Here is a 26,688-nt window from a genome sequence, read left to right as displayed (position 1 = left end):
GACAACTTCTTGCCCTATATAGTTGTGACTTCCTGCTCCTCTTTTTATTCATCTCTGTGTCCGATGTAGGTTTCTGCACAATTAAAAAAATAAGAATATGAATGAGTCTTTTTTCTTCATTCTGCTTTTTTCTTCTTTAAATGCCCTGATTTGTTCTTTGTGTCTTGGCTCTGATTTGCACCCCTCCCTTTAATTTTCTTATTAATCACTAAATTGTAGATGCTTTTCCATTTTCTTCTCACAGCAAAACAAGGGAAACCTGCAGTATTAGTTTTTTGAAAACATGGTGTTCATCTGAATCTGTTCCTTCTGCCTCGTGATGATGGAAAACAGCCAGTGATGGTAATGTTCATGTTGGCAAGGAAGACAATTGTAGGGGGAGAAGAAGAAAGGGGGCTGGCAGTCAGCAGCTGTTCCTGCCTTCCCTGGACAGCTTCTTGGAGGGCCTGGTGCCCTCCTTCCCAGGGACCTGCAGGTCCTGCTGGCACCATGTGAAGTAAGCAAGCCAGTGTCTGCACAGACTTGGGTATGATTTCAGGGTTCATGTGACTACCCCAGCCTGGGTGCCGTGTTGCCTCCTGGCACCCCATGGGTGAAGTCCTACAGTTTGAGAGTCAATAATCTGAGGGAATTTATATTTCACGATTTCTATAATGTTATGCACAGGCCTGAGCTGGGAGAATAATCATTTTTCTTATTATTCTCAACCTAAGCCTCAGTGAAGTATCGATTATCTGACAACGTTGGTTTTTGTTAATTTTCATATTCCCATTGTTGTGATTGAAGAGGATATTCAGAGACTTTTATAGGAAGTGAGTAGGAGTAGATGGAAATTCACATTGGTTATGGCAACAGGTTAAGTTCACGTGTCTGAAATATTTCTAGCAACCTCCCCCTCCCACATGGTGTTTTGAATTTTGCCAAAAGTAATTGCCATGGATTGAATTGTGTCTCCCAAAGTCCACATATTGAAGCTTAATTTCCATTGTAACTGTTGAGAGTGGAAAGTCCTATTGCAATAATTGAAAGGTGGGGCCTTGAAGATATGGTTAGATTGTGAGAACCATGTCTAGTAAGTGGATTGATGATGGTGGTCATGGGCATGGTTCTGAGGGCTTTAAAAGGAGGAGTGAGGCATTAGCCTCTCTCAGCTCTGCCATCTACAGTTTGATACCCTGAATCACCACAAAGGAGACCCTCACCAGCTCTGTTCCCTGGACTTTGGACTTCCCAGCTTCTGAAACTGAAAGCAATAAATACTGTTTCTTTACAAATTACACAGGTTCAGGTATTTCTGTTATAAGCAATACAGACTAATACAATAATGGATCGTGTTTCTTCATTGAGATTGCTTTTTCTAGTTTCTTAAAACTAGACAAATTTTAAGCATCTTCGATGTTGTGAAAAATATTCATCCTTTTAAAGGGTAAGTAACTACCCCTGAGTTTTACAAGAGGGCCAGCATAATGAACCTGTTATTAAAGCCGATTTAGTACTTAACAATAGAGGTATGCATGGGTTTGTATAAAACAGTTAATGCACTTACTGAATTAATCCTTTTCAGTGCTTTACAAATCTGTTGAACAAAAGAATATTTGTACCAAGCAAGGCTATAGCCAGGCTGTTTTATGTCTATAGATCCATTTGCTAAGGAGGCAGTGTTTACAGTTTTTGATTTTAGATTACATAAGTAATTCCAAATGTATTAATTGATATGTGGTTGTTTTCATAAGGTATATAGAATTATGACAAGGTTATAATGTATATTGGTTATATAAATTGAATTTTAGTCATCAGTTACAGAAGATTAATTTTTATTTCAGCAAAACACCTTGTTAAAAAATTTGGTGTGGGAAGCAAAAGATCTCTTTCCCACACTCCCCAGATCCCACTCCAGATATGTAATAATTACAACTATTAATAGTAAACTAGCCATTTAGTTTTCAAATATGTATTTTTAAAGGATGTAAGGTAGAAGTTTTTCAGAATGGGAAATGATTAAAAATGCAGCTTATGAGCGCTTAATGAACTTAAGTCTTGTTTCTGAAATGTGCATAAGAACACAAGTTTATCTTAATGGTTGTCTTATCACTATCTTTGAGTGATAATTTTTGGTGTGTTAGAATTTAAGTGGTTCCAAGATCTTTATGTTGACTGTTCAGAACAGTTGTCCCTTAGTATCCATAGGGGATTGGTTCTAGGACCCACAGATACCAAAATCCGTGGATGCTCAAGTCCCTGATGTAAAAGGACATAGTATTTGCATATAACCTAGGCATAGCCTCCAGTATACTTTAAGTCATCTCTAGGTTACGTATAATACCTAATATAACGCAAATGCTACATAAATAGTTGTTATACTGTAATGTTTTTTATTTGTATTATATTGTATTGTTGTATTATTATTTTTTCCCTAAATATTTTTGATCTGCAGATGTTGACCCCTGATGGAGAGGGTTGCCTGTAAATGATAGAGTAAGAAGAAATTGGTTAACTCAGATTGTTAACTGGTGATACTTACAGGAATTGACAGGTCACCTGTGGCTAAAGTGATGACTTTTTACTCCTGAAACTATGCGGATGTTAAGCATCAATTGTTTTAAGGTCGTGGACTAAGTTAGCGTGTTGATTCAGGGTTTGCGGCAGAGCCTGGGATCTGCTTCTTTGTTTTTTTTTTTTATTTTTTTTTTTTTTTTTATTTTTTTTTTTTTTAATTTTATTTTGTCGATATACATTGTAGCTGATTATTGCTTCCCATCACCAAAACCTCCCTCCCTTCTCCCTCCCCCCCTCCCCCCCCGACAATGTCCTTTCTGTTTGCTTGTTGTATCAACTTCAAATAATTGTGGTTGTTATATCTTCTTCCCCCCCCCGGTTTGTGTGTGTGTGTGTATGTGTGTGTGTGAATTTATATATTAATTTTTAGCTCCCTCCAATAAGTGAGAACATGTGGTATTTCTCTTTCTGTGCCTGACTTGTTTCACTTAATATAATTCTCTCAAGGTCCATCCATGTTGTTGCAAATGGCAGTATTTCATTCGTTTTTATAGCTGAGTAGTATTCCATTGTGTAGATGTACCACATTTTCCGTATCCACTCATCTGATGATGGGCATTTGGGCTGGTTCCAACTCTTGGCTATTGTAAAGAGTGCTGCGATGAACATTGGGGAACAGGTATACCTTCGACTTGATGATTTCCATTCCTCTGGGTATATTCCCAACAGTGGGATGGCTGGGTCGTATGGTAGATCTATTTGCAATTGTTTAAGGAACCTCCATACCATTTTCCATAGAGGCTGCACCATTTTGCAGTCCCACCAACAATGTATGAGAGTTCCTTTTTCTCCGCAGCCTCGCCAGCATTTATCGTTCACAGTCTTTTGGATTTTAGCCATCCTAACTGGGGTTAGATGGTATCTCAATGTGGTTTTGATTTGCATTTCCCGGATGCTGAGTGATGTTGAGCATTTTTTCATATGTCTGTTGGCCATTTGGATATCTTCCTTAGAGAAATGCCTACTTAGCTCTTTTGCCCATTTTTTAATTGGGTTGCTTGTTTTCTTCTTGTAAAGTTGTTTGAGTTCCTTATATATTCTGGATATTAATCCTTTGTCAGATGTATATTTTGCAAATATTTTCTCCCACTCTGTTGGTTGTCTTTTAACTCTTTTAATTGTTTCTTTTGCTGTGCAGAAGCTTTTTAGTTTGATATAATCCCATTTGTTTATTTTTCCTTTGGTTGCCCGTGCTTTTGGGGTCGTATTCATGAAGTCTGTGCCCAGTCCTATTTCCTGAAGTGTTGTCCATACTACCCAAAGTGATATACAAATTCAATGCAATCCCCATCAAAATTCCAAAGACATTTTTCTCAGAAATGGAAAAAACTATTCAGACATTTATATGGAACAATAAAAGACCACGAATAGCCAAAGCAATGCTCAGCAAAAAAAATAAAGCTGGAGGCATAACACTACCTGACTTTAAGCTATACTACAATGCTATAATAACCAAAACAGTATGGTACTGGCATAAAAACAGACACACTGACCAATGGAATAGAATAGAGAATCCAGAAATCAACCCACACACTTACTGTCAGCTGATCTTTGACAAAGGCACCAAGCCTATTCACTGGGGAAGGGACTGCCTCTTCAGCAAATGGTGCTGGGATAACTGGATATCCATATGCAGGAGAATGAAACTAGATCCATACCTCTCACCGTATACTAAAATCAACTCAAAATGGATTAAGGATTTAAATATACACCCTGAGACAATAAAACTTCTTAAAGAAAACATAGGGATCTGCTTCTTTGAACATTAAGCAAATTAGATCCCTCATGCTATGGAAAGAGATCTCAACTCTCATTTCATTTGGTAAATGAGTTTGTTAGGGACTCCCTCCCTCTCTGTGCACACTCCCTGCCCCACAATGCACTCAGGACTCTTATAAACAGTTCGTTGATGCATCCCCAGGTTAAACAAGAGAAAGAAAGCTAAAGAAAAAGGAAACTATTACCCCAAATACAACATCTTGAGCATATCAAAGGAAACACAAGACCCGTTCCTATGGTAGGGCCTTTCTCAAGGCCAGTCCTCCTCCTGTTTTTTAAAGATAGTTTTTGCAGAATTACAGGAGGAAAAACATCTCCTAGAGGTTATGTAGCCTCGCTTCTGACAGATGAGGGGATAAAGCAGCCAGTTAGTGATAGAGCTGCTATCAGAACCTAGGGAAAACTAGTTTGCTATGAGGAAGCTATTTTAATGACAGCAGATCAGGGTCAACAAAGATTCCTTTGTGCCTTTGAGGCCCATCCATTTCTCTCTGTCAGTTTTTCTCTGCAGTGTAAGAACAACAGTCACTGGGCAAGAGGTCTTGACAGCTGCCCCTGGATTAGAGTCCTTTGTCTTTATATTTCCTAGGCATAATAAAAATTCTCTGCCTGGTATATTACAATTACAAAGATAATCTAAGATGGGGCAGATGAACTAGAATACCTTTGACTTATCTATTGTGAACTATGTAAACCATTTTCTCCTATAACTAAGAAGATAAGTTCCCTGTGTTCAGAAGATACCTGTGTTTTCTCCATCTTTCTACTTGCTATTTTAATTTTTCTTACTGTTTTGTAAAACTTTTCTTATAGTGAGGACATTAGATTTTTGCCATTATATATTGCAATTTTTCTTAGTTGTAGTGGGTTTTTTTTTTTCCAAATTCCAATAGAACCATGAAATTTATAATTAAAAAAAAACACCCTCCCTCCCCCATGTTCTTCTCTCCAGGGTCTCCAAGGGTTACCACTTGGACATTTTAAGCCTTTTCTCGAGATGTTAACTTGTGTTTCTAAGTATCATGCTCATTGCACCATTTTAGGAATAAGAATTCTATGGAAATTAATCCTTTAGAGACTGAAGCACAGTGTGTGTAAAATTGTTTCCTTTTTGCTCTGGAGTTTCAAAGTGGGTACTTTTCTGTAGTATTTTCTTCTGAGGTGGTTGAAAATGTGGCTTCAGTTTTTTATCACTGATTTTTGATTTTACATGTTACCTATAGAATGCAATTCTAGATAGTTATTTTCTATTTAATTCTATATAGTTATTTTCCATCTGCACTGTGAAGATGGATTTCATTCTCCCTGATCAGGTGTTTGCCAACAACCCAAGTTGCTGTTGTCTGTTGGAAACCGCTCTGTTCTTAAGTGGCTTCCATACAGCGTTCGCTCTTTCCTCTAGTGTCCCATGGCTCCAGCACTTTGTGTAGGTTGACTATAAAAATTTTTGTTTTGACTGGGGTAATGCCTCAGTGTGACAACTCCATGACTGTCTTTCATTCTCAACCATTCTCATGTTTTTCCTTGTGAGACTGGTATTAGATGCACTAATACCCTGATGCTCTGGCTTGAAACCTGTTCTCTCAGCCCTCTTTCATTTTTTTCCCTCTGTTGATGTTTCTGTGTTATACCTAGGTCCTCTCCTCCTAATTCACTTGGTATCTATTTAGTGATATTTAATCCCCTTTCTATTTCCACCATCTGCTCTCTCTGTCTGCCCCACTTCCCCTTGGACAGACAGGACAGGCCACGTTCCCTGCTTGGCTGCTCATGCCTCCCAGGATCCCATCTCCTGGTTGTGTTCCCTATACTGCTCTTTCCTGCTCCTCCCAAGCACACGCTGACTTCTCAGGTAGGAGGCAAAGGACTGTGGGGATGAGGGTGCACTGGCCCCTGTCACCACACTCACTCTGTACACAGCTGCTCTCCAGGTTTACACAGGAACGTCTTTCTCAGTTGTATTTGTTATATGAAGTGAATTAGCCTTTCTTCTATGCATGTAGAATGGTACCAGGTTTGTATCTTTCTGAGAGAACTGAAAAATCTCAAACCATTTTCTGTTTTTGTGGCTATAATGAAGAATGCGGCTTGAGAAACGCTGTGATTACCACCATGTTTTAAGATGGCAGCTCAAGACATATATTTGATACTTAGTACAAGCACACGGCATAAGACTTAAAATATACAAAAAAAAGTCTACCTTTATTTCTGTCTCCCGGCCACATAGCTCTTCTCTCCAGTTAACAGTTTCTTGTTCATCCTTCCAGAGATACTGTACACACGTGCATTTGAAGCTTGCTAGCTAGCTTGCTGTAGATCTCTCTCTCTCTCTCTCTCTCTCTCTCACACACACACACACACACACACACACACACACACACACACACACACACACACACACACACACACACACACACACACACACCATCCATCTTAAATACAGAGGGTAGCATAAGACACAGACTGTTGGGCACCTTGCCTTTTGGTTTGTGATTGCATCTTGCGACAGTTTTTCATATTCACACATATGGCCCTTTCTCAGTCTCATGTCCTTAACGCTGTCCGGATTTACCACTTTTTACCTGAGCCCTCTGCTGATCGGCATTTAGTTGTTGCTACCTTTTGCTGTTGCAAATTGTGTTTTCTTGTATGTGGGCTTTGAATGCTAAATAAGTGACCAAATAAACCAAATAACCACAATTTAATTGGTGTTTGATCACAAACGTTTTTTCATGTTTTTAGGAACTACAAAATGTGTTAATATTAACACATGTAGTTGTCACAGTGTGTACTTTAGAATAAGCACCCGATCATCATCCTGCCTCTTGCTGTTCAGTCTTAAGTTACTTTGACTCTCTGAGGCAGTGTTTTCACAGGAGCTGATTGAAAAGAATGTTGATGCGAACCATTTGCTGGTTCTCAGCTTAATCTAAGGAGTCCTTGTAGTGTTTGTTGCCAAACGCCAACCTGGCAACCCAAAACTGAGCTGAGTGGATAGAGCCTACCCACCCAGAAGAGGCCTGCACATGGCAGCTCCACCCAGCTCCAGGTTTAATTTGGAAGATGGTGAAGGCCTCTGTGCTGTGGCATTTCAGTGAGGAGGGAAAACATGGAATGTGTCCAGCCAGCTGCCATCATGGGCCTCGGCCCCACGGCCCTATGCTCTCGTCCTCCACTCCTTCATAGGGTGTAGCTGCCCATCCTTTAAAGTGTGTATGCTTTTAGATACCATGGTGGCACATGCCTGAAGTGTGTCTGTGTCACCTGAGTCGTCTTTCTGAGCTGAATGGTAGGATCAAGCGGGGCTGGGGAGCTGGGACAACAGCTCCTACTTAGGTGGACGCCCGGCCATGCCCTCTCTCCGGTCTCCTGAGATCAGCAGTTGACCACATTCTTGTAAGGTCCTTTTCAACTCACACATGCTGTGAGTAGGTGAATGTCACATCGGAATTTTCCCTGTAGCCTGATAGCTCTAATCTGATAAAGGAGCCTAGTGCATTTGGTTTTATAGTTTGACCGAGATGTCTGAACTAGGTTATGAAGTCAGTTTTCTCCAGAATTACCAGTTTCTCAATAACTTCAGAGTGTTTAAACGTAAGATTTTTATGAGTTCTAAGATTTAGAATGGTTAGAAAGAAAATTAAGCCATTCTCCCACACCTTTTTATCATGTCGTAATCGAAACCTTAGCCTTCCCATGCAGTGGTGGTCCCTGTGTTTGGATGGTATAGCCTTTCTGTAGCTTGGAAGTAAGGCCCTGTGGTTACAGTCATTTCCACAATCTTCAGGAAGAACAGAATGGTGGTAGCTAATGGTGAGGCCGAGGAGTGGCTTCTGGGGAGGCTGTGCTTTCCCTCCTTCAGAGCACTCCCTCATCAAGTCACTCCCCAGACTGCACCACCTTCATGCCTTTTATGTGAATGAGCTTCAGGACACATCTCGTAGTCTTTCTTTGCAGCCAGCAGGCCAGTCCTAAGCCCTTGTACAGAAAAGTTCTGGAATGTGATGGGCTGTGGCAGAGGGTGTGGGCCTTGGGTTGCATGCACCTCCGTCCACATGTACCTGTTCCTCATCTGCACCGGGAAGCATGTCAGTGGGTCAGCCATGATGGGGAAAATAGAGCTCTTCAGCTGATAAGAGGAACCATTTGCACCGAATCCCACACCAGCACAGCTGTCATTCTCACCACGGTGTGACAGTGTTTTCCTAATAAAGAATTGGGATACCTGCCTAACAAAATTTTTTTTTTCTTCCTGACTTATGAACTTAACATATCTTTAAAAAGTATACACACGAACACTCATGTTTCTCTTCATATCACACAAATGTTTCACCTTTTACTAAAAAGTATACACATGAAATACGTTAAAATATTAAAATGACAGGATCTGAACTGAAGTGGTGGACACGGGTGGTGTGGTGTGCACTCAGCTGACCAGAGCGTTGTGTTCTTGTTCTTCCTATTAATCATCCCTCTCACTACTTTCTGTTTTCCAGGGATATTTTGGTGTAATGTTTCCTTGTCCACATCATTGAAATGGTGTGTGTCATTTATCACCATTCAGTCTTGCAATTTTTCTTGCTCTAGTAAAGTCTGTGCTTTGGTAGTGTGTTTGGAGGGGCCTGGGGGCTTTCTCACAGGCTTGGACACTGTGAAGAGATCCTTCCAGTAACTTGGCGAGGTGAGAAGTTTATATCTGTTTCATTTGGATAATTAAGCATTTAAAGCTAGAGTTTTATATTTGAGGAAAAATAGGAGAAAATGCAAATGATGCTATATCTTGGGCTTTAACTTTGGGACATTTTGTTCAAAATTTTAGGATTACAAATTGTGAGATCAAGTTTGAAGCATTTTAGAGCTTAACGGTTAGATAAGGGTCTGTTTCCTGATCCAAAGAGATGAAGCTTGGCAATTTCAATGGTTTTAAAGGAGACCTTCTAGGACATTGCCCGTATTCTGTGCTCACAAGTGTCGATCCTGGACTTGCAGGGCTGGCAGGGCTGCCTGCACCAAAGTGGCCTGGCCTCTTTGCACGTGTTCTGTGATAAGACACTTCAGCTTAACCCCTCCAGCAGGAATAATTTTGGTAAATTATGGATTATCTTAATTTTCTTTCCAATATCTCATAGATTGTTTTCCGTGGAGCATGAAGAACTTTTTTTTTTTGCCACTGAGGTGTTGCTAAAAGAGACTGAAACTCATTTTCTCATTTCTGTAGCTAACTTCTTGGGACCACTTGGAATTCTATAGCACATTGTATCTGTCTCCAATTTTTGGGTTGTCACTCTTTCTCTGAATCTAATCCTAGTTTTAAAGAGTTCTGTAAAAGGCTGTGTTGTTCTTGCTGCTCCCCAGGAGGCAAAAGGTTTTGTCATGCCTTCCCGAAAGAGCAGGTTCTGCAGGGACCCTGCCCTTGGATGAGGAAAGCTTTCTTTACTTCCCAGACCATGAATGATGCTTGCATTGACACAGCCTAAGATTCTGTACACCTCTGATCCATGTCCTCTCTGGACCCTTCAGAATCCTGTCATGAAGGGTGGCCTACCTCGGTATAGCAGCAGTAGTGACTGAAGGGGGACGTCTCTCACGTTTCTCTGGGGAGATGCTCAGAGAGAAACGTGGGAGACCTCAGGTGAAGAACGAGGAGTCTGGTTTTTATGCATCCTTTCTAAACCATTAAGTCCAGCTGTGATTACCACACCCTAGTAGGACCACACATGGTCTAGAATTACAGATTCCAGAAACACTCCTGAAACTATGCCAGCACCTCCAAGTCACAAGTGGTTCTGGTTTGCCTCATATGTGGGTGAACTGACTTCTCGGCACTCCCACTGCCTTGGCCTGTGCATGTGCCATCGTTCCTGTCATTTATTAACGTGGGGTTTTACGACTCTAGCCTCTTCCAGTTGCTGAACTGGTAGCAGAGAGAGATTTCCTCACTGATCTCACTACAATTTCTTCCTTGGAGGCACACGTCAGAGCAGGGCCTGGGAAGCTGCCTGCTGATGGGATGGCGCCTTGGCTTGGGTTGTCTCACAGCATGCAGCCATGGGCCAGGCTTCATGGGGACACCAGTGTGGTTGGTGGAGGTGGCATAGGCAGCCATGGATTCATGCCCAGCATGATGTGGCATTCAAGGGGTGGAGGTGCCTGAAGAGACTGAGCCACTGGCCAAAACAGAGGATGTTAAAGCAAGCCGGACAGGCCTGGGGCAGTGTCCAGTGGGTGGCTAGAGATGTGGGGGTGAGGTTTGTTAGAGCTCATGAGATGGGTCCTGAAACTCTTCATCAACATGGCAGGTGAACTTCAGAAGGTAGAGAAATCTATTTTCTCATGCTCATTCTGTACACATGCAGAGGATGGGGCACATCAGTATCTCAGTTCCAGGGAGGATAAAACGGAAAAGAGTGATTTGCAGGCACAGGAGGAGAGGAGAACGAGAGAGAGTGGCTATAAGCCAACAATGTCCCCATAAAAACACCAGGGGCAAAGATGAGTAGAGTTTAGGCTACACGTGTTAACTCAGAAAAGGGTGCATGCAGCTTGTATTGAGGTTTTGGAAAATCATTTTTTAAGATTCTTCTTTTGGTGGTGTTTTTATTTACTAGTTGTATTATGTTAAGTGAGAGATAGGCCTTTAGATCTGCGGCTTAAATGTAAGACTAACCAATCTGTGCCAGGTTTCCAGCCTTCAGGCTAAGGAGTAGTCATAGTGCGGGTTTTTTAGCTTTGCGTAAACTCTTGTCTAATATGTTTGATAATATTCATTGAATGAATGGATATATCCAGATTTCACTGGGGGTTGGGTGGGGTAAGGATATAGCCACCTGCCCACCCCCACCTAGGATGTACCTTGCTTGTTTGTGTTCTGAGATGCACGCTGCCCATGACTTGCTCAGCACCTTGGGAAACTCAGGAAGTCTGAATGAGTCATAATTGTCCTCAGTGTACTCAGGCATTTGGAATATTTATGTGGCTCCGGACTCAGAGTTGGCTTCTCTCCTTTAAATGGCCAGCGTTAAATCCTTTGTAGGCAATCGTGGGTCTGCTCACTCTGTGCAGGTGATAGCACCTGAGGGTCAGGAACAGAAAATGACCCCGAGAAAAAACATCAGCCATAAGTCACAGAACCCACTCCTTTTTGCCAGACACATCTAGTGAAATGTATATGTTAACAATCTTTGACAAATCCTTCAACTCAAGAGGATTTAATTTCACACAGAATGAGCCAGTTAACTGTGTCTTGGTGGAACGTGAGTGCCCCTGGACTTTTAGAATGTTTGTATGTGAAAAAGACTATGAAAAATTAGGAATGAAGAAATTTTTAACATTCAGGAAGTGATAGGAGTGGACAAGGAGGCCAATAGGACATAGGGAATAGAAATTGAATATCTTGCCTTAAAAAGTAATATTGATCCAATGTGATACTGAATGTGCTTCAGTTCTGTTTAGAAACATGAAATGCCTACTTTGCATGCTGTAGTAAGCCAGGTATCACACAAGATGCCTAGATTTAAAGATGTAACCATATGCTCTAGAAAGGTCTTGTCCATGCAGAATTTTCAGTCTGGTGATACTGGCAGACGAACAGGAAAGAGCAAGAGCTCTGGGTGTGCTGCAGGCTCGTGCTAACCTTAATGACCTGTCCATCTTTTAAAACATTTATTTTAACATTTATTTGTATGTACTTCTGGGGTAGAGTGTGTTTCAATACATGCATGTTACTGTACATTGATTCATTTAGGGTAGATAGCACAGCTTTCTATTCATTAATCCACGACTTCCCTTCCTCTCATCCCCTCCCAGCTTCTGGTAACCATTATTCTACTCTCTACTTCCATGAGAACCACTTTTTTTCCCCCCCGCAGTTTCCACATGTAGGATCGATCATGCAGTACTTGTCTTTCTGTGCCTGGATTATTTCACTTAACATGATGGTCTCTCCTGTTCCATCCTTGTTGCTACAAGTGACAATATTTCTTTTTTTAAATAGCTGAATACTATTCCATTGTATATATATACTACAGTTTTGTTTTTTTTTAAAAATCCATTCATCTGTTGATGGACATTTAGGTTGATTCCATTTCTTGGTAATTGTAAGTGGTGTTGCAGTGAACATGGGAGTGCAGTGTCTCTTCAGTATATTGATTCATTTCCTTTGGGTTATATACCCAGTAGTGGGATAGCTGGGTCGTAGGGTAGATCTATTTTTACTTCTCTGAGGAGCCTCTATACTGTTTTCCAGAATGGCAGTATCAATTTACACTCCCACCAGTACCATAGGAGAGTTTCCTTTTCTCTGCATCCTTGGCAGCATTTGTTGTTTTCTGTCTTTTTGATAACAGCCATTCTCATTGGAGTAAAGCAGTATCTCATTGTGGTTTTAATTTGCATTTCCCTGATGATTAGTGATGGTGAGCATTTTTTCATGTGTCTGTTTGCCATTCGTATGTCTTCTTTTGATAAATCTGTTTAATACCTTTGCTTATTATTTAATTGGATTATTTGATTTTTTGCTATTGAGTTGTTTGAGTTCCTTATATATTCTGGGTATTAGCCCCTTGTCTGATGTGTAATTTGAAAACATTTCCCCCCATTCTGTAGGTTGTCTCTTCACTTTGTTGACTGTGTCTTTTGCTGTGAAGAAGGATTTAGTTTGACATAGTCCCATTTGTGTATTTTTGCTTTGTAGTCTTGTTCAAAAAAATGGTGCCCACTCCCACTTTGTGTAGCATTTCCCCTATGTTTTCTTCTAGTGTTTTTATAGATTCAGGTCTTAAATTTAAGTCTTTAGTTCATTTTGAGTTGATTTTTGTGTATGGTTAGAGATAGTCTAGTTTCAATCTTCTGCATGTGAAAATCCAGTTTTCCCAGCACCATTTATTGAAGAGACTGTCCTTTCCCAACTGACTACTCTTTGTACCTTTATTGAAAAATCAGTTGGCCGTAAATACATGGCTTTATTTCTGGGTTCTCTGTTCTGTTCCATTGGTCTGTCTGCTTTTAGACCAGCACCATGCTGTTTTGGTTGCTATAGCTTTGAGTATACATATCTTGAAGTCAGGTAGCATGATGGCTTCCAGCTTTGTTCTTTTTGCTCAGTATTGTAAAGGTATTTGGGGTCTTTTGTGGTTCCATATGAATTTTAGGATTGTTTTTTCTATTTCTCTGAATCATTATTTTGATAGGGATTGCACTGAATCTGGAGATTACTTTTGGTAGTATGGTCATTTTCACAATATTAATTCTTTAAACTCATGAACATTTCTTTGTGTCATGTTCAATTTCTTCCATCATTGTTTTATAGTTTTTTTTTTTTTTTAAGGTGCTGTATATCAGAAGGAAGGAAGTCTTTTGAAACGATTGATTATACATATTTTGGGGTTACAATGAGTATCAATATTTGTGTACAGTATATAATTATCAAATCAATATTATTAGCATGTTCATTATTACAAATTGTAATTATTCTGTGTCCTTTACCCAATTCCTCCTAATTCTCTTCTCCCTCCCCCTTTTCCCTTTAGTAACCATAGGTCTGTTGTCTCCTTCTGAAAGTTCAATGTATTATTGTGGACTCCTTCCTGCTTTCCTCCCCTCCCTTCCCTCTCTTTCGCTCCCTCCCTCTTTCCTTTCCTCTTTCTCTCTCTCTCTTTCACTCACTCTATCTCTCTCAGCTCCTGCTTATGAGTGAGGATATGCATGTGGTATTTCTCTTTCTATGTCTGGCTTGTTTCACTTAATATAATATTCTCCAAGCTCATTCATGCTGCTGCAAATGGCAGAATTGCATTCTTTTTTATGTCTGAGTAGTATTCCATTGGTATTTATACCACATTTTCCTTATCCAGTTGTGTGTTGATGGACATTTAGGTTGGTTACATATCTTAGCTATTGTAAATAGAACTGTGATGAATGTGGGAGTGTGGGCAACAGCCTAGTAGCCCACAAATATGTACAAATAAATGTAAAAAAATAACCCATATATCATTCAGGAGCCTGTTGTTTAATTTCCATGTATTTGTGTAGTTTCCAGAGTTTTGCTTATTATTGATTTCTAGTTTTAATCTCTTGTGGTCTGAAAAGATACTTGAAATGATTCTGATTTTTTAAAATTTGCTGAGACTTGATTTGTGACCTAATGTGGTCTATCCTGGAGAATGTTCTATGTGCTGATGAGAAGAATATATATTCTATAGTTGTTGTATGAAATATTCTATAGATATCTGCCAGGTTTAGTTGGTCTAAAGTGTAGTTTAAATCACGTTTCTCTGCTGATTTGTTGCCTAGATGATTTCTTCAGTGCTGTGAGAGGGGTATTCAGAGCTCCTATGATTATCGTATTGGGATCTATGTCTTTCTTTAGATTTAATAGTGTTTGCTTTATGTATCAGGGTGCTCCAGTGTTGGGTGTATATATATTTATGATTGTCATGTCTTCTTGCTGGAGAGATCCTTTTATCATTATATAGTGGCCTTCTTTGTCTATTTTTATGGTTTTTGGTTTGAAGTCTATATTTTATCTGATATAACAATAGCTACTACTACTTGTTTTTGGTTTCCATTTGCATGGTATATCTTTTTCCATCCTTCACCTTTTAATCTGCGTATGTCTTTACAGGTGAGGTGACTGTCTTGTAGAGAGCATATAGTTTGAGTCTTGCTTTTTAATCTAGTCAGTCAGTCTGTGTGTTTTGAATGGGGAATTTAATCAATTTACACTTAGGGTTGTTATTGGAAGGTATTGTCTTACTCCTGACTTTAGTTTAGGTGTTTTAAATATCTTTTGTTCCTTTCTTCCCCTTTTATTATTGGTCTTCAATGTTTGTTGGATTTTGAGGTTGTAAGATTTAGTTTTTCTCTTTCTCATTTGCATTTTTACCAATGTGTTTTGTTCTTTTTTGTGTGATTATCAGTAGTGATTATCATTTTTTCAATTCCAGATGCAGGACTGTTGAGAATTTCTTGTAGGGCTGGTCATGTGGTGGTGAATGCAAGCAGTTTCTGTTTGTCTGAGAAATACACTACTTCTCCTTCCTTTCTGAAGGATAGCCTTGCTAGATATAGTATTATTGGCTGACAGTTTTTTTCTTTTAGTATCTTTAATGTATCATACCATTTTCTTCTGGCCTGTAGAGTTTCAGTTGAGAAGTCTGCTCTTAGTCTAATGGGAGCTCCCTTATAGGTGACTTGATGCTTTTCTCTTGTTGCTTTTAGATCTCTCTTTGTCTTTGAGCTTTGCCAGTTAGAGTATACTGTGTCTCAGAGAGGATCTTTTTGGATTGAATCTGTTTGGGGATCTTTGAGCTTCCTGGATCTGAAGGTCCATGTCTCTCCCTACATCTGGGAAGTTTTCTGTTATTATTTAATTGAATAGTATTTCAATGCTTTTTCCTTTCTCTTCCCCTTCTGGAACACCCATGATTTGAATGTTTGTGCACTTTAGGTTGTCCACTAGCTCTCTTAGATTTTCGTCTTGTACAAAGTTTTCTTTCTTTCTTTCTTTTTTTTTTTTTTGGTCTGCCTAGGTTATTTTGAAAAGACCATCTTCAAAATCTGAAATTCTTCTGCTTGCTCTAACCTCCTGCTCTTGGTTGTATTTTTTTAATTCATTGAATGAATCCTTTAGTTACAGGAGTTCTGCTACATTCTTTTACAAGTATTAATCTCTTTGTAAATTTCTTCCTTCATATCCTGGATATTTTTTCTCATTTTAGTGTGTTCTCTGAGTCTTCTCTTACCTTTTTCAGTTTCTTTAAGATAGTTAATTGGAATAACTTTCCAGTCATTTCGAGAATTTCTTGTTCTATGGGGTCTGGTACTTGAGTATTCCTTTGGTAGTGTCATATTTTCCTGTTTATTTGTATTTCTAGTATCTCAGCATTGATGTCTGGTCATCTGGTAAAGCAGCTGCTGCTTCTATTACTCTGGAGTGGGCTTTGAGGAGAAAGACTTCCTCCTCTTTTTGCAGGCTCTGCTGGTGAGCCTGTGTAGTGGGCTGCCTGCAGGGTTGTCCTGGCTGCTATTGTGGCAGTGAGCCATCCTCATGGCAACAGTAGCTGTGGTGGACTCCCTGCATGGAAATGGTGTTTGCAGAATGCTCCTGCCTTCTGTTCAGGCAGGTAGATGGCTGCCCAGAGCTTCTGTCTGGGTCCCCCATTTCAGGTCATGCTCGTGCCTTCTGTTTGGGCCAAAGTGGTTTTTACCTTTTTTTTTTTTTTTTTTTTAAATGCCAGTTATTTATTAGAAAGAAAAATTGAATGAAGCTCTTTTTTGCTCCTTTTTAAAAGAAGTGTCATGGTGGAATATATATAATAGATTAGAGATATTTAGTACCTGCCACATAGGCCAGTAGAAAAATCCCAGCAATTAACAAAGACTCATTTTTAAATGGCCCATTGGTCAATGAACAATTTTAAAGTATATAAAAATTAAATGTACCTGCATATTAATATATGTCAATTCTCCCATAGATATGACACGGTTCAGTTCAAAAAGAGAAAATGTTTATTCACTCACCTACAAAGAAAACTAGGTATTAAACTCATGTACTATTGCTTAAAGAGTACTTACAGGGCTATCTCACCTCATTTCTTTGCAAAGGTAGAAATCAATAGTCCATAGATCCACTTTAAGAAATAAGCCACTGATAAACATACTTATTATTTTACAACACATTTCATGTTGTATTTTTTTAAATCATTATGTAAATTTAATTTCCATCATGCTTTCCATATTATTGACCTTTCTAGAATTTTACTTCAGTGTGAGTTTTCACATGACTTTGTTAAAACTTAAAACCTTCCTGCATTTGTAAAACTAATAGAGTTTCAATCCAGTGTACATTTGTACATGTCTTTGTCAGTATATGGACCAATGAAGGGTTTTCCACATTCCTTACAGTTAGCATTCTTATCCAGTATGAGTTTTTTCATACCATTGAAAGTAACTGGAACTGCTGAAGGATTTACCACATTGTTTACATTCATAAGGTTTTTCTCCATTGTGGGTCCTTTCAATGCCTACAAATTGAACTGGGATGATCAAAGGCTTTCCCACATACCTTACATTTATAAGGTCCATCTTCAGTCTGTACTCCCATGTGACTTTGAATGCCTGAGAGAGAAATGAAGGCTTTCCCACATTCCTTACATTCATAAGGTTTCTCTCCAGTGAGACTCCTTTTTATAAATTTGAAAGAAGTGGATATAACTGAAGGCTTTCCCACATTGCTTATGATTTATATGCCTTCTCTCCATATTCCTGATTCTCATATGGTTTCAGTCCAGTGAGAGATGCAGTGTCTATTCAGGGATGAATGACACATGAAGGCTTTTTCACATAAACTACATGTACATGGTTTTACTCTAGGAGACTTTTTTTCATTCAGGTTAAGATTTGGGACCTGGCCGAAGGTTTGTCCACAGTGATGACTTCCCTTTCACTGACTTTCTCTACAATATGATTGCCACAGAAGACAAATTTGTGTAGATTTCCCCCATGACATCTCTGTAGAGTTTTTTTCAGAATGATCCAACATACCCCACGCCTCCAGCATGAACTTGACAGTTACATCCTCAAAGGCCACTGACTCCATTTCCCAGCTTCTGGGTGTTCTTGCGTCCTCCGTACAGCTCAGTGGCTGGCGCAGGTCACACAGTGATGGCAGTGGAGCACCCTGGCCTCTGGTAACAGTGCAGATGCCAAACTGAGCACAACGGGTGCCAGAAACAAAACAGGCCAATGTTTTGTAGTCATATTTGTAGAGCTCTTTCACCCTCTTGGTTAAATTCATTCCTAGGTGTTTTATTTTTTTGGTAGCTATTGTAAATGGGATTGCTTTCTTGATTTTTTCTTCATCTTGCTCATCATTTGTATATGGAAATGCTACTGATTTTTGCATGTTGATTTTGTATCCTGCAAGTTTACTGAATTCATTTATCAGTTCTTCAAGTTTTTTGGAGGAGCATTTATCCTATATAAAAGATCATGTTGTCTGTGTAAACAGGGACAATTTGACTTCCTCTTTTCCAATTTGGATGCCCTTTCTTTCTTTCTTTTGCCTGATTGCTCTGGCTAGGACCCCCAGTACTATTTTGAATAAGAGTGGACAAAGTGCACATCCTTGTGTTGTCCCAGTTCTTACAGGAAGAGCTTTTAGCTTTTCCCCATATAGCATATTAGCTGTTGGGTGGCCATGTATGGCCTTTATTGTGTTGAGGTGCATTCCTTCTATGCCTGTTTTGTTGAGGGTTTTTGAATGAAGTGATGTTGAATGTAAATGCTTTTTCCGCATTAATTGAGATGACTACACAGCTTTTGTCCTTCATTATGTGACATATCACATTTATTGGTTTGCGTATATTGAGCCAATCTTGCATTCCTGGGATAAATCCCACTTGATCACGGTGAGTGATCTTTTTAATATGCTGCTGGATTTGGTTTGCTAGTATTTTGCTGAGTATTTTTATACCTATGTTCATCAGGAATATTGACCTATAGTTTTTGTGTGTGTGTGTCTTTGTCTAATTTTGGTATCACAGTAATGCTGGCCTAGTAGAATGAGTTTGGAAGAGTTCCCTTCTTTTCATTTTTTTGTAATAGTTTGAGAAGAATTGGTATTGATTCTTTTTTAAATATTTGTTAGAAATTGGCAGTGAAGTCATCTGATCCTGTGCTTTTCCTTAATGGGAGACTTTTCATTACTGATTTAATGTTGTTATTTGTAATTGGTCTGTTCAGGTTTTCTATTTCTTCTTAGTTCAATCTTGGTAGATTGTATGTGTACAGGAATGTATCCATTTCCTCTAGAATTTTCCAATTGTTTGCATATAGTTCATAATAATTTCTCATGATCCTTTGTATTTCTGTAGTATCAGTTTTGATGTCTCCTTTTTCATTTCTGATTTTACTTGAGTCTTTTTTTTCTCTTGGTTGGTCTAGTTAATGGCTTGTCACTTTTGTTTATCTTTTCAAAAAAACAAGATTTTGTTTTCCCAATCTTTTGGGTTGTTTTTTGGGTCTTAATTTTGTTTATTTCTGCTCTGATCTTTATTTTTTCTTTCCTCCTGCTAATTTTGGGTTTAGTATGTTCTTGCTTTTCCAGTTTCTTTAGATTTATTGTTATTGTTAGGTTATTTATTTGAAATCTTTCTTCTTTTGTGATATAGGTGTTTATTTTAATAAACTTTCCTCTTAGTAATACTGTATCCCATAGGTTTGCTATGTTGTGTTTCTGTTTTCATTTGTTTCAAGAAATTTTAAAATTTCCTTATTAATTTCTTTTTTGACACATTGGTCATTCAGGAGCATGTTGTATGGTCTCCCTGTAATTTGTACAGTTTTGAGAGTTTCTGTTGATTTCTAGTTCTATTCCATTGTGGTCATAGAATATACTTGATATGATTTCAGGTTTTAAAAATTTGTTGACACTTGTTTTGTGGGCTAACGTATGGTCAGTCTTGGAGAGTGTTCCAGGTGCTGATGAGAAGAAAGTGCATTTTGTAGCTGTTGGATGAAATGTTCTATAAATGTTTGTAAGGTCCATTTGGTCTGTAGTGCAGTTTAAATCCAATGTTTCTTTGTTGATTTTCTGTCTAAATGATCTGTCCAATGCTGAGAGTGGGGTGTTGAAGTCCGCAATTGTCATTGTATTTGGGGTATGTTTCTCCCTTTAGATCTAATAATATTTGCTTTATATTTCTGGGTGGATAAATAATAACAATTGTTTTATCCTCTTACTGAATTGATCCCTTTAACATTATATAATGACCTTGTTTCTTTTTACAATTTTTAACTCAAAGTCTATTTTATCTAATATAAGAATAGCTACTTCTGCTTGCCTTTGGTTTCCAGTGGCATGGAATATGTTTCTCCATCCCTTCACTTTCAGTCTATGTGTTTCTTTACAGGTGAAGTGAGTTTCTGAAAGGCTTTTTGGGTCCTCCCATTCTCATTTTTCCCACAATGGAGCAACTTTGTCAAGAGGATTCCTCTTGGTGTTGGATCTGCCCTGATCTACAATCAGCTGCAATGGTGTTGGGTTCCAGGCACATGTGCTTGCAGTAGCTGTGGAGCTGGGATCCTGGCCTAGTATCTTGCAAACCTATTGTGGCACTTACATCTTTGGGTGTAGGTTCACTCTGCAGCAGTGTTTCATGTCAATTGCCCACAGCGCCAGAGTCTGTGGCTCTGAAGCCCCCCCAGCAGCTCAGGCTCTGTGGGTCAGGTTATAGCTGTGACTCTGACCCTGAGCACAGAACTGGCCCAATTCTGGAGCAGAAGGGGGTGCTCTGGATGTTTGGACCTAGGGAGCAGATTATGGCTACGATTCAGGAACAAGAACAAATGGGGCTCAGTTGTTCCTCGATTCTCAGGGTGTGATGCACCTTATAGTGGTATCTCTAATCCCTGGAGTGCTGGGACTTGGCAATATCTTAGTCTCTGAGAGGCCAGGTGAAGCGGCAGCAAGAACCCAGAATGGCAGGGCACAGCTATTGTTTGGGCATTGGGAGGCAGACAGCAGCACAGCACTGACTTCCCCTCCTTGGGGAAGGGGTATCTCAGCAGTTTCATCTTTAGCGGAATAGTCCAGTTCCAGGGAAGCAGATTACTAGAGTTTTTTCGCCTCTAGAACAGAATGTCTCAGCTCAGCCACTGCTCTGTTTCCTTGGGACATGAGGTGCTACTTCAGCTCAGCCCTGGGATGCACAGCTGCTCAGCTTGAACAAGCAGCTTCTTGGCCAAAACAGCAATTCCCCAGTGGGTGATGTGCCCCTTCAGCTCGGTCATGGGGGGTTGGGCACTGCCGCAACTGGGAGGGGTAAAGATTCCCCAAGAGGAAGCATGCAGCTTCATAGCTGTAGTTCACATCTGAGGGGAAAGGGCACTACTGCAACTGGGAGGGATGGGTGGAATAGTTCTACCACTGCCTAGTCCCTCAGGGTGGGGTGTAACAGCTGCTCTCAGCTGGGCTTGGGGAAGTCAGTTCAATAGTGGCTTAGTCTCTGGGATGAATGTGTATCACTCACCCCCGAAATAAGACACCCTCCAGCAGCAGTTCCAGTTACAAAATGGTGCAGTGGCACTGAGAGCCACAAAGGGCGAGGCACAGTGTTGGCTCATCTGGAGGAGCACAACTGTGGATTCCAGGCAGCTCCCTCAGCTGGGCTTAGTGCCTGTGAGGACTGCCAGGGTCCCCAGTGATGAGGATGGTAGGTGTCCAAGGCATTGATGATGGCTGCTGGGGTCCTCTCGCTCCTCCTGGTTCCCTGCTGCTCCTGGTTGGGGGATGGGGTGTTGGAGGCCAGGTATTGCCTTCCGTTCTCTGTGTGGCTATTCTGAGTTTCTGTGCTCAGCAGTGTTTGTTACTCCTTTGATGTGTACCAGTGCTCCCCTTTAGTTATTTTCATCCAAATGCAGTTGTTTCTTGTTTTGTCTTTGTGGGAGAGACCAACAGGAGAGTCAGTCATTTTGCCTCTGCCCCTATGACCTGTCAATCTTAATCCTATGTTCTTTGTTCACCCCCAGATATTGTGACTTACATTTATATTTTTTGATCTAAGTGAAGACCATCCATTAACCCCTTTTGGAAAACTTCCCTTTGGAAGTTTTTGTTTCTCAATACATTTTCCTTCTATGTGTTGGTTTTTCCTCTTCAGAGACATTTCTTTGATGCTCATTAACTAGGGACTTGTGTGTGTGTGTGTTTTCTTCCTAACAATGAAAACACTGGGAAGTAATTTAAATTTCAATAATTCTCCTTTTCTGTTGATTTTCATTATGGTATCAGAAATGGGATCCAAGTGAAATTGTCTTTAGGGCATTTAGATGGAATGTGGAATAAATAACATTTGAAAAGCAGTGATGACATTATATCAAGAGAAAGACAGACAAACTGATGGCAGGATTTGAGGGAGTCAGTTGATCAGGTGTAGCACAGGTTTGCACCTCACAGTATTTGAGGGGAGCGTCTGGCATAGTAGTGAATGGAACAGACCTGCAGTAGGACATGAATTCAAACCATGGTTTCACTTCCTTGCTTTTGGCTTTGGTCAAGTTACTTAAGGTCTTGAAACTTTGGTTTCCTTATTTGTAATAATCACACTGTCTGTTCTATGGGGTTAGTGTTCAGAGTCAGTGACTAGTGGGTGGGGATGATGTAACAGTACTTGACACATAGTGACTGCATTTGGTGCTCCCTCCAGAGGCTAGGTGGGTCACAATCCAGCATTGTGTTCTTCACGAATTTAGACTTCCTGATAGGTTCCTGCCAGAGGCTCCATTCCATCATGAACCCTGTGGAGCATCAGTCCTTTACTCAACACGCACACACGCATTTCAGGATTTCGAACAGCATGTGACGAGGTAAACTGATGCCTCATGCCTAGTTTCATTCACGTTATGATTTCTTTTGGAGTGGGTATAGCAGTTGTGCTTCTGTCCCAGGCCCTGATTCATAAACACTCATGTCTCTCCAGCTGGTAGCTGTTGGGAGGGCCTGGCACCCAATCTAAAGATGCAGATCTCTGCCCAGAGTGGAATTCGTCTCCCCAGTCCAGTCTAGTGCAAGTAAAAAGTGGCACTCAGTAGTTCCCTGGTTAGTTTTTGAGGACATCTTTGCATCTGGTCCCTTCCCAGTGCTGGGCTGCACACAGTAAATCCTCAGTTATTGGATGGCCACAATCACTGGGTTACCTGGTTAGTTGAATAGGCTAGTTGAATTGCCATCCCCACGAATGCTGAGTCCTGAAGATAGTGGCAGGGTTGCTGGGAGTCCTCTGAGAATCCCCCTACCTTGTGACCTCTGACAAGAGCAACCTTATCTAGGGTCAGGCTCCTGTGTTTTAAAGAGAGTTAATTCTGACTTGTATTGGAAGTTTCCTCTGATTATAAATGTCATCATCACAACCTATTTTAGGTAAAATGTGATTATTGGCTAGTCTGTTACGAAATCTGGGTTACTCAGCAACACTGATGAGCTGATAGGACTGTAATACTGTACCATCTGGATTAATAGTAGCTGTTGGGAGCAAATTTTAAGTGTGTGCAAATATAGAGAGGTGAGATGTAAGTTCTTCCATTTTTTTTTTCCTGAAATTCCATCCCAGTGGTTATTGCAATAGGAAACTGAGATCTCTTGATTCATAGTGTCAGATGTGACATTTTTCTTAACCTTTTACTAGGTTCAGGGAGCAAGTTTCCGAGGTTGGAAAGAAGTGACTTCTCTGTTTAATAAAGATGATGAACAGCATCTACTCGAAAGATGTAAATCTCCCAAATCCAAAGGGTAAGCCACAAATGTGTAAAGAAAGTAATAATTTCAAGAGAGGTAAGAAGTCACTGAGGAAGGTGGAAATGATTTTAGTGGTATAAGTGAAGTTTAACTGAAAACTACTGTTGTACTTGGTAAATCCCTCTGTCTTTCTCCCTCTGTCTGTCCCTGTTGAGTGGTAGATAGTAGTTGGGCTATAAGACCATTAGGGTTTACTTCCTCCTTGTGAATAAACAAAAATAAATTGTATGTTTTGATATTGATATTCTGGAGAGGAAATAAAGTAAAATGTACTTTTGGTAAAAGGTCATGAGGGTAACTATAAGCATATTGAAAGGTTATGGAAAAGTGAAAAAGAACTTAGAATTGTAAATTGAACTAATATATTAGCTGTAGAGCAGTCTGTAGCCATGCTTAAGATTTTTAGTAGTTTCAGAAAATAAAGAAAAGCACTGTTAGAAATGCGAAGGATTGATTGGCAATCTGTAAAGATTTTAGAAAATTAAATAGATTTAAACTGACATATTGCTGCTACTTTACTATATATATTTTAAAAATTTAAAAAGTGTATTTAAAGTTGAAAATACAAATTCAGTGACTACCAGCAGTATGTGTGATCAGTGATACGAAGAGTTACTTGATTAGAAGATGAATCTTGGTACACGATTCTGCAAGTAAAGAATTTGCTTTTGTTTGAGGACTGTGGAACCTTGTCCGATTTCAGCTGATACGTCAGCATCTCCAGGGGTAAGATCTGGAGGCTGGTGTCCCCTGGTGACGCTTGCAGACAGTCAAGGTGGAGAGCACTGGCCTACACCAAGTTTTGTTATTCTGAATTCTTATTTTTGTTGAGCAAATTACTTCCTAAATGCTTGACACTAGCTTGCTGTATGAATAACCCTATTGAAAACCTATTTGGTAAATGGAATAGTTTTCCTCCCTTATTTCTTAATCTGGACCCTGGTTTGCTCAAATGCTTGCTCACTACCTTTATATGGCCTTAAAAAGTTCCCTTTTATGATAATACTTTTGTGTGTCTTTTCTGAAAACTAGTTTTTTGCTTATGTATTGCCAGGTGGTATCGTAAAAATGGCTTTTACTAGCTTCATTAACAAATGTGTGGTGACTAATTTTTCCTTAACTTTAATATTTAAAACTTTACACATTTATGTGTGTTAGCTTTCTAAATAATTTAAAAAATTTTTTTAAACTTCATAAAATTGACACCAACACTTAACTCTTTCATTTCCTGTAGAACTAATTTACGATTAAAAGAAGAGTCTAAGACAGAGAAGAAGTCTGGATTTTGGGACAATTTGGTTTTGAAACAGAATATACAGTCCAAAAAACCAGATGAAATTGAAGGCTGGGAGCCTCCAAAACTTGTTCTTGAAGATGTATCAGCTGATTCAGAGGATGCCTCGAGTGACCGCCTGTCATGGCCAGGCTGGGAGGATGACACCAAGGGCTCAACAAAGTACACTAGCCTGGCCAGCTCCGCAAACAGCTCAAGGTGGAGCCTCCGGTCAGCGGGGAAGCTGGTGAGCATCAGACGGCAAAGCAAAGGCCACCTGACAGACAGCCAGGAGGAGGTGGAGTGAGACCGAGCTATGTTGCACATGTGCGCAGACCACACTGCTACCACCTGAGCTGCTTAGAGTTTGCCAAGTCCTGGAGGGTTTTTATTAGTATATACCATCAAGTTGTTTAGTCCTTTCCATATTAAAAAGAGTAGATAATCCACTTTGTGCCTATATTTCATATTTGGACTTCTCTTTTCATTGTGAAATGAACTCCCACACATACTGTGTTTCGTTGGTAGCCACATGCAGGGACTGTACATTTGTTTGCCTTATTGTAGAAATGTCCATCATCATAGTCCATGTTTTGCTGAAACTGGAGATGTGAATTTTTGATGCTGTCCCATAAAAACGAGTAATGATTTTGCAGTTTTTTTCCCCAAAACTATTTTCATGCCAACCCCAGTTGTAGTTGTTTCTCTCAGATATAACACATGTACTGTCTGTGACCCACGAGAATGTAGCAGTTGTGCAGCTCCCTTCTGTTGCAGAAAACTGCAGTCCAGGAGGTAAGGTAAATCTTCCAAAGGTCATATGTTAGATTTTGTTTAACTTGGCAAATTAAACTTCTTTTTATTATTAAATTAAAGAACGTAAACAAATTAAATACTGAAAAAGCAAAGGTTATATATGAGCATAAAATGTCAGTACTTTATAAAGCATGTTCACCTACTGTTGAGGGAGGAAGAGCCTCTTGTATGCACGTTGGATGGTAATAGTGGTTCTTTTTTGGGATTTTATTTTTACTTCTTCTGAACTTTTAAATATTGATCTTTATTTTCTTTGAAAAATTTGTTTTCTTTTTTTGTTTACACACTAAAGAAATGCTATAAGGTGTGGATAAATTTTAGTCACTCGGTAATCTTACTTTTGTTTGGAAAACATTAACTAGCTTCAAGCTGTATATAAAACACTGAAGTGCCTCTTTTCTATGATACCTAGGTGTTCAGTTTTTCAAAATGAGCAACTTACTGTGATGTTTGATGTCTAAGAAGTGTGTTTCCCCCACAAGAATACTTTATGTCTAATTTGAGAGTATCTCACTCCTTTTTTGTCTCTGGAGCCCTGGTTATTGTCTGTGACAAGGCAGTCCTTTCTGTGAGGTGCTCCAGTCATCTGTCTCTGGCAGGATGGTGCTTTTCAGCAGGTGGTACAAACACGTATCCTTAGGTAAAAGCGGTTTGAAGGGAAAGGTTTATTTTTCTTTGGTTCAAAACAAAACAAAAACCTCCAGTTATATTGTGCATTCCCCTCATGTTAAAAAAAAAAAAAAAAAGCCTGTCCTCAAGCAGTTCAGTGTGCACTTCTGTGTGTTTCATGCACATAGATGTTCCATTTCACATTCCTGTGAAGTAATCGGGCCTGCCTGGTGGAAGAGTGCACAGTCTTTTGTCAGAGCATCTGTCTGATCTGCTTCTTAATAAAACAGGTTTATCTGATCTATCCATCCAACCATCTAATCATCTTTATCAGTCATCTATCCATCTATCTTTCATCTAT

At 39.7% G+C, this 26,688-nt stretch overlaps 1 protein-coding gene across 1 annotated transcript in view; it reads left to right on the top strand.

Moving 5' to 3' along the window:
* TDRP (testis development related protein) overlaps nucleotides 1–25,209 on the top strand; it is a 65,502-nt gene extending 40,293 nt beyond the window's left edge. Inside the window, exons 3-4 of the mRNA XM_063099205.1 lie at nucleotides 23,520–23,623; nucleotides 24,864–25,209. Of these exons, the coding sequence (XP_062955275.1) occupies nucleotides 23,520–23,623; nucleotides 24,864–25,209 (450 nt within the window). The remainder of the gene's footprint in view (nucleotides 1–23,519; nucleotides 23,624–24,863) is intronic.
* The last annotated feature ends 1,479 nt before the right edge of the window (nucleotides 25,210–26,688 follow it).

The sequence above is a fragment of the Cynocephalus volans genome, chromosome 1 (genome assembly GCF_027409185.1).
Source record: "Cynocephalus volans isolate mCynVol1 chromosome 1, mCynVol1.pri, whole genome shotgun sequence".
Lineage (NCBI taxonomy): Eukaryota > Metazoa > Chordata > Mammalia > Dermoptera > Cynocephalidae > Cynocephalus > Cynocephalus volans.
This window is presented reverse-complemented; position numbering and strand designations above follow the sequence as displayed.